This window comes from Psilocybe cubensis, chromosome 1, assembly GCF_017499595.1.
Source record: "Psilocybe cubensis strain MGC-MH-2018 chromosome 1, whole genome shotgun sequence".
Taxonomy (NCBI): Eukaryota; Fungi; Basidiomycota; class Agaricomycetes; order Agaricales; family Agrocybaceae; genus Psilocybe; species Psilocybe cubensis.
This window is the reverse complement of record NC_062999.1, coordinates 4,475,506-4,490,469: the sequence shown is the minus strand read 5'-3', so window position 1 is coordinate 4,490,469 and position 14,964 is coordinate 4,475,506. Positions and strand designations below refer to the sequence as shown.

General features: G+C 45.7%; 6 protein-coding genes across 6 annotated transcripts; 2 read left to right on the top strand and 4 right to left on the bottom strand.

Moving 5' to 3' along the window:
- Positions 1-3,496: 3,496 nt before the first annotated feature.
- On the top strand, positions 3,497-5,560 carry JR316_0001502 (uncharacterized protein; the record flags this gene model as incomplete). Its single annotated transcript, XM_047887306.1, has 5 exons — positions 3,497-3,528; positions 3,793-3,811; positions 4,333-5,083; positions 5,139-5,263; positions 5,534-5,560. 5 exons carry the CDS (start codon positions 3,497-3,499, stop codon positions 5,558-5,560), a joined length of 954 nt encoding a protein of 317 aa, XP_047755052.1.
- A 1,098-nt stretch (positions 5,561-6,658) lies between these two features.
- Positions 6,659-7,592, bottom strand: JR316_0001501 (Elongator complex protein 6; the record flags this gene model as incomplete). The annotated part of the gene is made up of 4 exons (XM_047887305.1): positions 6,659-6,793; positions 6,848-6,991; positions 7,055-7,336; positions 7,401-7,592. 4 exons carry the CDS (start codon positions 7,590-7,592, stop codon positions 6,659-6,661), a joined length of 753 nt encoding a protein of 250 aa, XP_047755051.1.
- A 380-nt stretch (positions 7,593-7,972) lies between these two features.
- Positions 7,973-9,459, bottom strand: JR316_0001500 (60S ribosomal protein L8; the record flags this gene model as incomplete). The annotated part of the gene is made up of 6 exons (XM_047887304.1): positions 7,973-8,105; positions 8,160-8,452; positions 8,510-8,775; positions 8,831-8,951; positions 9,152-9,183; positions 9,231-9,459. The coding sequence occupies 6 exons, from the start codon at positions 9,457-9,459 to the stop codon at positions 7,973-7,975; spliced, it is 1,074 nt and encodes a 357-aa protein (XP_047755050.1).
- A 605-nt stretch (positions 9,460-10,064) lies between these two features.
- JR316_0001499 (uncharacterized protein) lies at positions 10,065-10,398 on the bottom strand (the record flags this gene model as incomplete). Its single annotated transcript, XM_047887303.1, has 2 exons — positions 10,065-10,304; positions 10,354-10,398. 2 exons carry the CDS (start codon positions 10,396-10,398, stop codon positions 10,065-10,067), a joined length of 285 nt encoding a protein of 94 aa, XP_047755049.1.
- Positions 10,399-11,936: 1,538 nt separating this feature from the next.
- Positions 11,937-12,455, top strand: JR316_0001498 (uncharacterized protein; the record flags this gene model as incomplete). Its single annotated transcript, XM_047887302.1, has 2 exons — positions 11,937-12,339; positions 12,391-12,455. The coding sequence occupies 2 exons, from the start codon at positions 11,937-11,939 to the stop codon at positions 12,453-12,455; spliced, it is 468 nt and encodes a 155-aa protein (XP_047755048.1).
- Positions 12,456-12,675: 220 nt separating this feature from the next.
- Positions 12,676-14,192, bottom strand: JR316_0001497 (Ketoreductase azaE; the record flags this gene model as incomplete). The annotated part of the gene is made up of 6 exons (XM_047887301.1): positions 12,676-12,875; positions 13,057-13,231; positions 13,347-13,417; positions 13,477-13,620; positions 13,828-13,924; positions 14,001-14,192. The coding sequence occupies 6 exons, from the start codon at positions 14,190-14,192 to the stop codon at positions 12,676-12,678; spliced, it is 879 nt and encodes a 292-aa protein (XP_047755047.1).
- Between the last annotated feature and the right edge of the window lie 772 nt (positions 14,193-14,964).

Here is a 14,964-nt window from a genome sequence, read left to right as displayed (position 1 = left end):
GGGTCTGGGTAAAAAAACACACTTGCTATCATATTCAAAACTATGTTATCTCAATACCGTAAATAGTAAAAGCTCCTCCCAAACTTAGCTTGCTGTACCACTCTGGCGGTTGAAATTGGACTTGGCATGCCGCAATTCCGTTCCGCGATTGGGAGATAATGGCTACAAATCTAGGGGCTTAGGCATTTAAATATAGGGGACCGCAAAAATCAACAGACGTAGCCTTTCACCACATGCTTCGTCGGTGGCGCGCTGGAGCGATCCAACTTTGTTTACCAGCGGACGTTTTGGATGATACGGTAGACATGAGTTAATAGAATGAAGTAGTGAATGCTGATTACTTACTTGTAATGTATTGAAACTTCCTAATATGCTTCACATGTGAAATGAGTTCCCTGGAGAAATATAGACTCGTAGTTGCTTGAATTGAACAACAATCGAAAAAAATTCGGAAAGCAATCAGATGAAATTATTTCTGAGATGTGATGTTGATCACTGAATTGACAACGAACACAACCGTCCACGAGGCTCATTGCTGATGTCGTCATGCCTTGTGGTCGCCGACATTTGAGCCAATTGGGCGCTCGTCATCATCGCGGCAGTGCTCCTCCCCGTCAGCAAGCGCGAGCTTAGTAGACATGATGTCAATCATGTATACATAGTATAGTAAACGGATAGGGGCAAATCAAACAGCAATGGCGCAGTTTGGTAAGGATAGAGGTCACCGTCTTTGCTAACTGCCGTTACTGCAGGTCGAATGTCTTTTCAGAGTGTTTAGCCGGTGATATTGAGGAGCACGGTAACGTTGCATTGCAGAAGGAGGCGGCGACAATCCAATCATCATTCGACGGCAAGCGTTATTTTTTCCCGTCAGAAGGCCTTTCACTGCCGCTTCAATTCAGTCTTATCATCTTGACAAGTAAAAATGGAGTCGCGAAGTGATTGGATGCTGGCTCACCCACGGCGGTTAACTCGAAAAAGATCCAACGGTCTGCTGATATCGACCTGCCAGGAACACGAGGAGGAGCGGCGTTGCAATAGAGCTTTCGCGAGGACTTCAAGTATAACGCGCCAGATCTTAGATGGTTCACAAGACACACCCAATGTCTGGTATTGGGGTTGTATTCCGTTGCGTCTTTGGGTCACATTCGTCATAGTGAGATATTTATGAGAATTTCAGGGTCTGCATTTCTTGTTGTGGGTGAGCAAACGCAACATAACTTTTCGTTTCTCATCATGTCAGCTTCGGTACTTCAGCTGCCCCTCAATTGTTGACAGACGCCGGCCCGAAAGCCACAGAGGCCAGTGAAAATCTCTGAACAGGTTAAGTGACAGAAATTGTAATAGCCACTCGTTTTCCGAGTAGTTACGCTTTACCAGCGCGGAGGGAAAACTTCTAGGACCATTACTAGGTGTCGCCTCTATATGGCTAGTACTATGGCTTGTAGAAAATCGAAGCAAGTACTTACCACCACTTGACCCATGATGTTACTTCCATTTCTTTTAATGATCAATGCCGAGAAATCCGACGAGGCGACTTCGTTACTCGAAGATGAGGTAATTTTGGCTGATTTTGTAGGCTTGCATCCCACAGACACTCGAAGTGACAGTGGCGGTTCGCGTCCATCGGAGTGTCGTAAAAAGGCAACTCCCGTGTGCAAAACAGTACCCACCATGGAGACCAATTTGTAAATGGAATTAAAGTGACTGGGTAGCTAAAGGCGGTAGTTAATAGAAGTGTAAATGAACACAGCAGCGAGCAGGACGTTATGATAAGGTGAAGAATCGGAATCATTTGACAGGCAGTCGGACACAAATCTCGACTCTCTCGCACGAGGAATTTCTCCGACGTCCTCCGATTAAGGTATCTGAGAAGCCTCTATGCACCTGTTAAAAATTCTACGCTATCCTTCGGGTCTTATCACGATGTTCAAAAATACTATCTAAAACCAAAGAATGATTTATACTGTTATCCCTGGATGGAATTCTCAAGATGACCACGCTCCACTCTACACATTCTGTAGATTCAAGAGAGGAGCCAAGTAATGTAAACAAATAATATAACAATTACTGATTTATGACTTCATTCTACAGGTCAAGTTGGTCGGGCGGATCAGACCCATCGATTGGTTGATTGTCCTTGGATTGCCCACTTAATGCGAGTTGAACTTTGAACAGTTGTTCTACCCCTAACAGAGTGCCTGGAAGCTTAGATGGTGCAATTTAACTTACTTATTGGTTGACTTGGAGTACTGCCTTGTATGATGATGAAAGATAAAAATGCTCTTTTTCCTTTCTATCTTCGTAGAAAAGCTTTGAGAATTGTCAAAGAACTGTTTGACATATTCCGAGAACATGATTCATAGCCCCTGATTGGTGGACGGATCTCCCGAAATAGCGACCTTGCGAATCTCATCAAGGATCACGTAGCCAATCAGCGCGCTACATTTCTATTGGTTGGAACTTGCCATCGTCCACCATTCCGAACCACCCTAAATCAACCCACTTTTTTCCAGACCGCTCTCGGTAAAGCTATGTTCAATACCTGAGAACGAATGTGCAAAACTTGGTGTTCTGTTTTCCATGATACGCCATCGGATGCTTTATGGTTATGTGATGGTTATACGTGTTCAAAAATCGAGGACGATACATAAATGGCGGCGACTACTAGTAGGCGAAACCAAATAATCATTACCTTAGGGTTTACTGAAAGTTCGTCGTTTATTTAGGAGACTGACTCAGAATGAGATAACATAAGTTACAAAACCTGCAATTGGGCCTTTGAATTCATGAATCCTTTACGGAGGCTGACTAGACGAATCCCCGTTTTTTCTGGCAGATGTCTAAAGATGTCCACTTCCCACTCCTCAGCTCATCATTCTTGCGCTACTGGGAAAACTTCATTCTGATCTGTAAACCTTTCGTGCGAGTCTAGGACAATGAGGTCCCCAAACGTTCTAAATTTTCCGGGCTTCTGTCTCTTTCTTTGGCTAGCTTTCCCTTCAAAGCCAAAGACATACAAAGATGTCTTCTCAGTTGCCGGTGGCAAGTTAGCTAACAATACAGAGGCTTTATTGCCTCTTCACAGCCTTTAACATATCTCACTCAGGATCCTTGAGAATAATTAGACTGGGGTGGTCACATCATTCCATAACCTTTGCGTCGTATTATTACGATTCATGTCGCTAAAAAATCTTTCAGGACGCCGTCGAAGGTGAGTATCCCTGATGAGGTTTGCCCTTCGACGTGAGACTAATATCCTCCAGTACTTTTCTGCGTTGTGGTAACATATTGGTCTTTTCGAAGCTGGGATGTTCATACCTGTCATTTATCATTCTGGAGGTTAAATGAGGCCTGCTAATAAGTCATAAGTAACAGCAAATTGATGGCTAACTGACTTTCGCATAATTCAATTAATTTTAAGGTAAGTTCAGTCAACAGCTGTTGTGCAGAACCGAAAGCTAAAACTCGGCACCAAGGAACTCTATTGCTCGACATGCCTCTGGATTCAAGGAAGGCATCCAATGAGTACTTCCAATTCAAATTCCGTCCTCTATAACAGGTCTCCATTTTACCACTCCACAGCCATGCCGGCATACCGACGGCGAAATCAAAGAACGACGACATAGAGATTGTGAACGGTTGAACGGCACCTGCACTGACGTCGAAAATGATGCTTCAGATCCTGATAAAATGATTCGGATTGTGCATAAAGATTGGAATTGTCCCCGTATGCCAAGATTTTTTGCAGTCATTCTTCCCGACATATTTGAGTTTCTGACAAAATAACAGCTCCTTTGCAGGCGTCACAGTGAGGATCATAGAATGCTCCGGAAAATTATAGACCGCCAAAGAACAACCAAATAAGTTTTCTGACGCCAAGAAAAACCGACGTCCTTTTGCCCAAAGACCCAACTTCACTATACCACTCATCCAACTTCGAGGTTTCGAGCACCGTCTGCAGTTTTGGTGGTAGATTCTCTTTTTAGCACGGCAGCACCGTAACAAGAGGTCGGTGTGCATTTTCTATCTACCAATCAGCTCGCATCTAACCTTGATCTGACACGGACAAGACGAAGTGACGTCCCTGGGTCTAGACCCTCTACACAACCTCGAAGCCCCTATATGGAAAACTCATTTGACGGATTTATCAATACATGGGAGCCAGAATCCACGAATTACATCAGTAATGGTGGCCAGTATCATACGGGATCCGGTCTGATGCATATGGGCGACTTGGGCAACTTTTTGTTCAACTTGTCACCCCATTCCACCATGGTAAGATGAATTTTTGAATCCTATGTCTTTTATTATGTTGAAGTGTATGTATAGCCTGCCCCAGTACAACTCATTACACCGCCTGATGAAGAGCCCTCTTGTCCGACACGGCCTGAGGTTTTATCCATCTCATCCTCGTTCTTCCCAGGTTCGCATAATGCCGTTTCCGATATTATCCTGCGATCTTCAGACGCGGTGCTATTTTATGTCAACTCGCAAACTATACTGAAAACCTCGAAAAACGCTTTCGATAAATTTCTTGGATTTTCCTTGGATGACAAGAGATTTCGGGACACGATCATCGATATACCTGAATCTGCGGTTGTGCTGAATATTATCGTTCACACCCTCTATGGTCTCTCTTGTGCCAAGCATAACCCATCGTACGAAGACATCGAAACTGCTATTAACAGGATGCCGGCATACGGGCTCATACCCAAGTTGTATATTGTATCTTCCAGCCCTTTATTCGATCTCCTTTTATCTCATGCACCCATATACCCAATCCAAATATACTCCTTGGCAGGGCACTTTGGCATCCACGAGCTCGCAGTGAAGTGCTCCTCACACCTTCTATCCTACAATCTCTCCAACCTCACCGACGAAACCTGTAAACGCATGGGGCCCAAGTACCTTAAGCGCCTAATGTGTCTGCATATGAACATTATAGACTCTCTCAAAACCATCATACTACAGCCCCCTTATCCGCATGGTGCAACTCGACAGTGCGACCTTGATGAGCAAAAAAAGCTTAGCCGAGCATGGGCGCTAGCGGCGTCATACCTTGCTTGGGACTCGAGACCTGGTAGGTCGGCGTCTATTACTTTCTGAGGCCCCTAGCGGCTCACGCGGGGCTGTAGATCTGTCTATCCATAAAGTGCAGACCACTTTCGAGGCGCTGGGAGACCATCTCACCTGTGACGACTGCAAAGCGTCATTGAACTCACGGATCAAGGAGGTCGTCGTTAACTGGGTCAAAGTCAAAGTCAGTTCGACTTTGAGTTTCTTCTTCTGTCCAGTTTACTTATGGCCCGGCACTTTACCAGAGGACCATATAATGACTTACACCCCTACATCGGCTGCCATACATGCCAACGTTCGCGTTACTTGTCGATCGCTGAGTTGATCACTCGCCTTTGTCTGCTCTCTTTCTTTCTATATCTTTGTTGGGTTTCGGGAGATGGTATCAGTCATATACACGCATAGATACTGATCTTGATTGTGATTATCAACTGTCCTTTATCTTGGGTTTTAGGATATCTTGGGTCCCAGGATGTATTGACTATACACGCGTCAATAACACTCCTGGTGTAAAGTACGTTATCATGCCACATTGCTCTTGTTATAGTCTACTATCATGTTGTAGAATATCGCTGAAGATTCGTCAAATCGACTTTGTATCTCAGTATTTACAAAGTTCACTGCGGGGATTGCGTCGCGTTCCTGAGTTTTGAAAGAATAATTGACGCCGTGACAGGGTCAATGTGTGGCGCACATCCATGGATAGCCATGGACCCAGGTCCTGTCCTGTCCTGACATCGTTGTCAAAAAATCCTGTGCTCAATATGACAGCCTGTGGGGTAAGGCACCAAGACCCATTAGGCACCACCTAGGTCACCGTGGCCTACACAAATCCGAGTGGATCACCTCGACCCCCCCGGCGAACAAGGACACATCTTCAAGCCTTTCAAACTAGATTAAGCACAACCAAAATGCCAAAGAGCTATTGCGTGTCGTCCCTGAGCCCACATCGGCAGTGTTCTTTGACTGTTCGGGGATTACATGCACATGGAAAGGTGCAAGCGAGTTCTTAGAAATCAAGTGCCCACAGAGCTCCCAACCATCCAGTTTCTTACCGCTAGACTAGTTGGAGATACCGAAGCTGGATGGAGTGACCTTTCTATGGCACGATATCAACAAGGCGACAGCATCCGATGCGCATTCCACATCGAATCAAAGCACCATTACAACCAAAGTTTCGTGGCGAAACATCTTGAGTCTGCAAACGCGAATGCGGGCTAAACGGGAAGACAATCACTGCGATCGCATCTCGCATCGTATCATGGCATCATTGCGACCCAATCTACTTGTTGCGTGTTTGTTTGCGAATGTGGGTGAAACGAGGGTCGAGGTGATCGGTGAGCACCTCGTCACTTTCGTGGCTCAGGTGTCCAGGTTACTATTGGCCTTCGTCACAAAATGCTACAGGGTCGCCGAATACGTAAGACAGACTTGTGGAAGAATCCATCCTCTGGACAACAACTACGCCCTTTAGATGTGGCCGATCCCCTGAAACTGATCAAAAGGCACTCTGATCGTCTTCATACATACACATTGATAGGCATCCGCCATTGAATGGCATTGTTTTGAGTCCAGTCCCCTACAACACAACTTGACTTGTACCCTTTGCGAAAAAGTCCGGGCCTGCATCCGTCAGGCGATACTGCAGAGCAGCACTACGGGGAACCAACTTGATTGTATTTGGTGGAGCTGAAAACCCTGGATGCAACGCAACCTAAAAATCCCAACATTAGCTCCTGATTAAACCAACACATTCCTCCATACTGACCTCCCCACTAACGTTTCCGCTCCGCCCGCTGGCTAACGCGCGTACTTCAAGGTGATATGTGCATATCTGGAGCAGCCGCCGGAACAGATCATCAGGCTCATCGGGCGCCAATATGTGATGTCTGACAAGAAGAGTCGCGTTTGCCTGAAAAAAAAACGAAGGCATGCCATTGGCGAGTATTATAACGTAAAAAGCATATACACGCACCTTTGAACACACCGCCCTCAGAGCTCGAGCGAATCGCGCAACGTCTATCAGAGGGAACCCAATCCATTCAAGCATTGTGATATCATCTAAGATCACCATCGCAGGCTGCGTGTCCCCGCCCTGTTCGCGACTAGATCTCTCTAGAAAACCCCGAACTCTCTCAACAATAATTTTCAAATCGCTGTTGTTTTCGTTGTTTTGGAATCCATTTGGCTGTACATCAGCCAAAACGTCCACAAACTCGAGCGCGCCAGAATCCAGATGTTGTTGCAGATTGATGTTCTACCAGAAGATAGTCAATTGAGTTTTTGCGTGTTATCCAAATTATGGATCTTTGAATGCGTACCGACTTGGATGCGAGGGCTTTCCATTTTGCAATGCCTTCCGAAACAGAAAGTATTGTCACCCTAGGTGTTTTCTTATCTTTGAGGTGATTCGCAAGGCATCGGTGTAGGACAAAATCACCAGGAGCTGCCAGGCTGTCCGTGATTAACAGCAGAATGCTCTCTGGGAGATCAAATGGCGAAAAGTAAGGCATTTAGAAATGTTGGGTGGTCGTGGTCGTGGTCGTGGTTTAAGTTCAAGGAGCCGATCGACTCCAATATATGAATCCATCTAATTTGTGACCGATCCTCATTCAGTTAAGTACGACGATTTATCTTATGTTCACTCAGGTTGAATGTAGATCATTTTCAGAGAAAGCTTATAAAGTAAAACGAAACACTGGTCAACTACCCGTCATCATGTCATTTCACACCATTCCTGACAACATCTTGGAGTGTACAAGCCCATCACTATTGGTATACATAAAGCGAGCACCGGCGAGACAGGTAAGTGAACGACGCGCAATTTTGAATATCCACATGTGCTGCATTACAAATGCCTGCGGAAAGCAAAAAGTACAGAAATGTAAGATACTTAGAGCTTGCCAGCGGTGGCAGCAGTGATAGTCTGGCCAGCGGCCTTGGCACGCTTGCGGAGCATCTGAGTGGACTTGTTGCCACGGACACCTCCACCCCATTGACGGCGCTGCTCGTCGTACTTGTCGGTACTAGATTGACAGGCTTTAGTCAACTGGCAAAACCAAGGTAATACAAATACTCACAAGTTGGCCTTGGCGGCGCTGACGAGGGTAGCGAGCTCACGCTGGTCCTCGCTCTTGACCTCTTGGATGGCAACAACTGCGGAGGTCTTTTTGTGGACTACTGTGCCGAGCCGGGCTTTGCCCTTGACGATGACATAGGGGACACCCATCTTGCGGCAGAGAGCAGGGAGGAAGACAACAAGCTCAATGGGGTCAACATCGTGGGCAATGACGACGAGAGCGGCCTTCTTGGCTTCAATGAGGGCAACAATGTGGTTGAGACCATACTTGACATAGAGGGGCTTCTTGGAGTCCTGGAGAATAAAATAATATTAAGAATTAATTGACGTGAAAATATTCAGTCTACACACCTTAGCATCCTTGTCCTTGTCCGCAGCAGCAGCGGAAGCGGCAGCCAACAGACGAGCCTTCTTCTCCTGCTTGGACTCGGGGCGGTACTTGTTGAGGAGCTTGAACAACTGGGTGGCAGTGTTCTTGTCGAGGGTGTGGGAGAACTGCGCAATGGCAGGGGGGACCTTCAGGCGCTGGTGGAGGATAACCTTCTGGCGCTGAAGGCGGACATACTCGGGCCACTTCACGAAGCGGGTGAGATCAGTCTGGGGGCGGATGTCCTGACCTGAAATGAGACGGTAAATCAAAGATGTAAGGCTGGATAAGGGTAAAGTACATACCAATACCAAAGTTGCGGGGCTTAGCCTCAAAGAGAGGGTTCTTCTTAGCCTTGGTGGACTTGCTGGCTCCGAAGGGGGCAGCAGCAGGCTTCTTGCCGGTTCCGGTTTTGGCTTTGGGAGGCTGGTCATGGAGACGAAGTCAGCAACGCAATTCTCGAAGGAATATAACAGTTGCGCCTCGGAGCTCTAGCGCCAGTTGAGACGTTCATCGCAGTAAAGCGATAAACGCTACAACGGCCCAGCATGGTGGACGCTTCATCGCTAACAATAGCTCTGCGTCTCCGAAAGATTTATAGCAAGACTTGACAAAGCCTTGAATACTTTCATAGCTGATACGATTCTGCGATTACAAGCTGATTTAGCAATATGATCCAAAAGGTCATCCAAAGTGAAGACTCACCATCCATCTCTAGAATGCATTCCTTCATGACGTTCTTTCGACAGATGAACCGTAGCTGGTCGAGCTCCTCGATGCGACAGACGTTGGGCTTACCATTTTGATCTTTTGTGCTTGAGGAGGGCGGCGTTGTCGATGAGCAGCACTGTGGGAGCCACAGAAGATTTGACGTTGCTTTTAAATCTCCGATCCAAATTATTTCGGCTCCGCGAGCATATACGGGACCGTTCATTTTCAAACTTCAACTCTTCCGGATCCGTTGACTCATAAATCTATGAAATCTCATGCAATGATCATGAATTTTGTCTTTTTCTCTCAAAGTGATGATATAAATGTCATATCCATGTTTGAGGTGATTGACATCCACAATTTATTGGCAGTTCACTGACCCGATTCTATAGCTGATACTTGAACCTAAATATGTATCCTATGACTCTAAGCACTCTAAGCCTATGGAATAAGCCTCCGAATGCCGGAAACAACTCTATATACTGTCAGAAACCGGATGCTGGGCGGGCCAAATGAGATGACTCACGACTTTGCCAAACTACATCCGGCTTGACGAATCATGGTGATTCTGCAGAGGGCTAACAGCATATGGCAGAGCGCCGAGGCAGTTGGACGATCAGCTGGTTCAGAGGACAGACATCGATTTACAATCCGCATCAAACGCTTGTTACTCCGGACCACCAAAGGAATTCTGACTTTGTCCGGAAGGGAGGGCACCCCACTCTGAGGCTCATTGGGGCAATAATCAAACTCCTTTATTCCTTCGATCTCGACTGGCCTTCGAACGTAAACCATCTCCTCTACGTGCTCGATCATCTACCAGTACGTCTATTCAAAAAAGTAACATTTCAGTGGCATGTCGTTCAGGCGTACCTGCAAGAACGTGCATACTCCATTGTATATATCTGACTCTTTTGTGCTCTCTTCAGTCCGAGAACCCAAGTTTGGAACCTTTACCTCTGCAGATGGCTGTAACTCCTGCCGCACAACAACCGGAGGTGGCAAATTTCGGAAGGTTACATATGGGAGACCGTCGTTACCCTTCGACACGTCGTACTCAATATTCCCCTACCCCCAAAAAGTCAATCCAAGAAAGACAGAAAAAAAGGAAAATTACCAGATTAAGATCCCCGCCCAGCACGATGTTGCGCTCATGGGCCATCAGAATCGCTTGCGAAAGACGTAGAAACAACTGGACAAACACTGTCAATTTTAGTACTAATCCTCAAGAACTCGCGTTTGCCTGTGTGGGTAGATTTTTGTCTCTGAAAGATACCAATCGATACTCCACCACAATCCCAACATCATAGGTAAGAATTTGGTACGGAGTGTCACTGTTGTGGTTCGAATAGAAGATGGCTGATCCTTTCGTCCTGCTCGCAGGGTCCTATAAATTGATAATATTTCAATATCATTGTGTCGTCTCCGCTGATTTGCGCTTGTGATACCTTAAAAACAACACGTTCATATTCAACCCCACCTATGAAGACCTTAACGTTTCGAGGATGTACGATAGCATGTTTCTCGAGATCCGCCAATTGCCGAAAGCGCCCACTGTTTCGTTGGCCGTTCGTATCTACGTCACGCAATGTAGTCTTAGAAGCCACTTCTTCCCTTTTGTGATATATCTGGAGTTGAAGTGAGTGCGATAACCGTAATTAGCGGGAAATCAGTTTGTGTGTACTTCACGTCGGCCATCTTGCGAAGCTATGACCACATTACAGTCATCATTTCGAAATGCGCGCGCCAACTAGTTCGTCAGAATTTCCTCAGTAGCAGCTGGACATGGTGCAAAGGAAAAGTACCAACGCAAGACGCTACACAGTCCCTAAGGGAGAACCAATCATTGTTAAACATCGGAAATACTGGTACACGAGTACACGCACTTTCGACAGTTAAAGTGCATGGTCTGCGTCTGGTTCTACGGGCGCCAATTTAAATTCAGACTCAGAATGCTGACTAGAGACACAACTACATACCTGAGAGTACATATCGTGTAAGTTTCTTTGAGCCTAGGTTATGAGAACATTTAAACTAGCATCAACACGAATTCTAACACTTTTGGCAGAATGTATATGCGTTACCCACATCGTGGTCGTCCAACGCCCAAGGCCTATGGTGGTAGGGGGGTGAGGATTAGAAGGCATATCTAAATAAGCATCATTTCCACCAACTTTGCCCATTGGCACATATCCTGCAGGTCGCCCTTACGGTGACGGGATAGCTGGTTGAATTCATTAGCTGTCTTTCGAAGTGGATTCAGAGAACTTTGGCGCACCTTTTCAGGTCTCTCCATCGATTCCAGTAAAGTTCTCGAGGCAGTCAGCAGAATAACTAAGAGTGGGTACCAGAGACAATGAGCATGACATTGTGCCATTGTCAATACATATACGTACTGTAGCGGCACCATAGTACACGGATAGCTGTGCCTAGCCGCTGACAGAATACTCACCCCCTTTGGAAAGTCGCGAAGTTGATACAGCCTCTGTTCCTGATATTTTTAGTTAGGCCCTGCTATCCCCCTGGCCGCAATATATATAGTTGGTACCCCGATAGATTAGAGACCCGTACTCCCTTCGTGTCTTAATAAAGCTTGGGTGATCCCCCGACGCAATTTGATGGAAGGACTAGAGGAGAGTAAGAACCACTCCGTTCGCACCCTAGTAAGTTTTCACAAATTTCCCAACCATCCGGTCTGTTATGACATATATACATATCAAGCTCATCTTACCTCTGTATCTCCAGGCAGCTTTTCTTGGGGCGACAGCGATAGGTCTGCTGTCTTACGCGCGTGATGTATACGCCGAGAGAGACGCCGGGGGCAACGGAGCACTGCATAGCAAAACTGATGACATTGTTAATTCACTCTTCTTCCTCGGCTTTCTGTTTGCTCTCTCCGTCGCCGCTCTACGCCGACCGCAGGAGAATACCGGAATTGCAGATTTCATCCTTTCCCTCTCGTTTGTCACAATCACTTTCGGTACTGTGATATTTATCTGGGGGAACATGCCAAAGCCTGTTTCTATTTCATTCAGCGTAGGTTTTGCCCTTCTGGCTGTTGGATATGCAACATGCGTTGACTCGGACCCGGATCAAGAAGGAGGTTAGTTTAGAAGGCGCTTATAACATGATTGACCAAAATTCTTTTGCACAGGAAACCCTCTTAAATCTGCCCGTCGATGGTTACAGCGCTACAGGGGTTTAACGAAACCTCAATAAAATACCCAGAAAGTCGTACTGGAGTTTCTCATCCCACTTCTATCCTTCATATGTCGTTAGGCGCCCATGCTACGATGATGGCAATGATGTCACACAGCTCAGTAGCGGCTTCGCAAATTACATGCTAACAAATTGATTGTGATACAAGTTATTTAGTATTCATCCAAGTGCCCGATCCTGACAATTGCCACGCTATATATCACGAACCACCTCAGCGGTCTTAGTCAAAGAAGCATCTCTTCTCAAACTCAGCTAACATGCTCAACATGGTTTCCTCAAAGCTTCGGTACTTGATCCCGAGTATGTCTTGTGCTTTTCGTGAATTAATGGTGAACATCACCTCAGCCTTCAGGTCTGGGAGCGGCGCCTTCAGGATTCCCTTGGCAAAATATTCGGGTTTGTGAGTAAGGAAGAACTGTCCTGGAGTCGGAAAAACGTCGTGAGAATCGTACGTCAGGGACCGACAAGTTGCAACAAAAGAAATTGTGATAATATACGCACTCATATCTTGCCAAGTTGTACACCCTATCATCACATGTCAAGGCACTTATCGGAAGTGAAGAAAAAGGACACCTGCCTGCTGACACTAAGATTCTCTGACCCGCAGCAGCTTCCTTCTTTAGCGCTTCCACATGAGCAGCTGCTATATCTCGGACGTCGACATAGGTTGTCGTCGCCTTGAGAATTTCTGCAGGTTGCTCTTCAAACATATATTCGTACCAATAATGGACTGATCGAGTCACTTCATCTGCAGTCTTGAAGTTTTGGTTTAGAGGCTAAACATAGGTCAGTCAGATTGAGTTAGGTTCCAGAGTGCTAGAATAACTCGTACACCAAAGACCTACGAAACAATAAATGAGGAGTCCATTAGTTGATTAAATAGAAACTTACGTGAGAAGGACTGATCACGACAAGGTCCCATTCAACTCCTTTCTTGTGTTGCTCATAGAAGTCCCAGGCGGCTTGAGTTGATACTTTGAGTAGCCGATCGAATATATTCTGGTGTATCAATGTGGCCTACCTCGTTCGGATAGCGTCTTTGAAGCGGAATATTTGTCCATGATAGCCGCTTCCTTTCCTCGTTCTTCCACAATTTTGACATATTCGTCACCCCAATCATTCTCATCGAGAACTGTAGGACCATTGAACGGTCGCATGTGGGCCACTAGGGAAGATGTAAAAACAACACGTTTAACATTTGTACTGCAGAATCAATGATTTAACGAAGGCGATAAAATAGAAGAAACAACTTGCCCATTTTTTAAAATGCTTTTCAGAATACTGAGTGTACCCCGGACAGCCGGTTTGATGTACACTGATTGAATTTTGTTTGACAAAATTGACGACAAAACTAAAATCCGTAGGTAATTACCTTCCAAAGGATCCTCGTCGGGAAAATACCCAGGAACCGGGGATGCTGTGTGCTGTACAGCTTTAACACCCAAGACTGCTTCGTCAAAGGCGCCTTCCTGTTGAGTTTTGCGACCTTAGAGGATGTACGAAAGCCAAAAAGGCTGATCTCCTTGCCTTTAGGATATCATCTACAATCACGTACTCCAACTTGTCGCCGTATGTTGAAAAGATTTCTTTCAACTGCATTCCTTTCTCATGAGACCGTACGGATCCACGGACAGAGAAACCTTGTTGAAGAAGCTCCTGAATAATACCCATTGCAACAAAACCGTTGGCGCCCGTAACGAGTACTTTAGTGTTTTCAGTAGCTTCTACGGTTGGCATCTTGGGGTACTGATCAACGGTTTTTGTGGGGAAGAGGCTGTTAAAGTAGACCTCCGAAGGTGAGATTAGCCAGTGGCTTACACATGTGGCTTCTTAGTATTAGGCAATGTAATTTACGTGATGAAATTCACCTGGATATATTTGGAGGGAGGGCGCCAGCTACGAAACCTGATACTCAAGATTATACAAAGCAACATCCGAGTCGGAGCCTATAGGGTTGTACGGATATTGAAAGTGTTTAAAACAGCTGGGTCAACCGTCGCGTCAATCAAGTTCAGACAGCAAGCATGAAAATTCTGTACTTAACATGGGACAGTCCATAGTAATTTGTACATCTAAGCGCCTATTCGTTTTAATGCCACGTCAAAATATTTTGTCAAATGGGCCATAATCATTCTCAAAAGCATCCACACACTGATATCGTATAAAATTGAGAAAAATAAATATTGAGATCCGTAGATCTACCACTCCGGGAAAGCGTGTCATCCTTGTGCAGGGGCCATGCTAATCTTCTCTGTATCGTTCCAATTTTTTCGTATGTCACCCCGAAGGGGACAAACAACAGTGTTATGACTGTGACTATCTTACTGATATTTTGCTTTTTGTTTAGCACGCGGGGTGATTACATGTGACTAAATATGGTTCACGGGCAGCCTTGACTACCAGCAGTGTCCACAACCTCACATTAATGGCGATATATTCTGTCATAAACCTTCTCATATCTCACCAGGGCTTTTAAAGGTTTTGTAAAGTCTAGTTTCTCCCATTGACT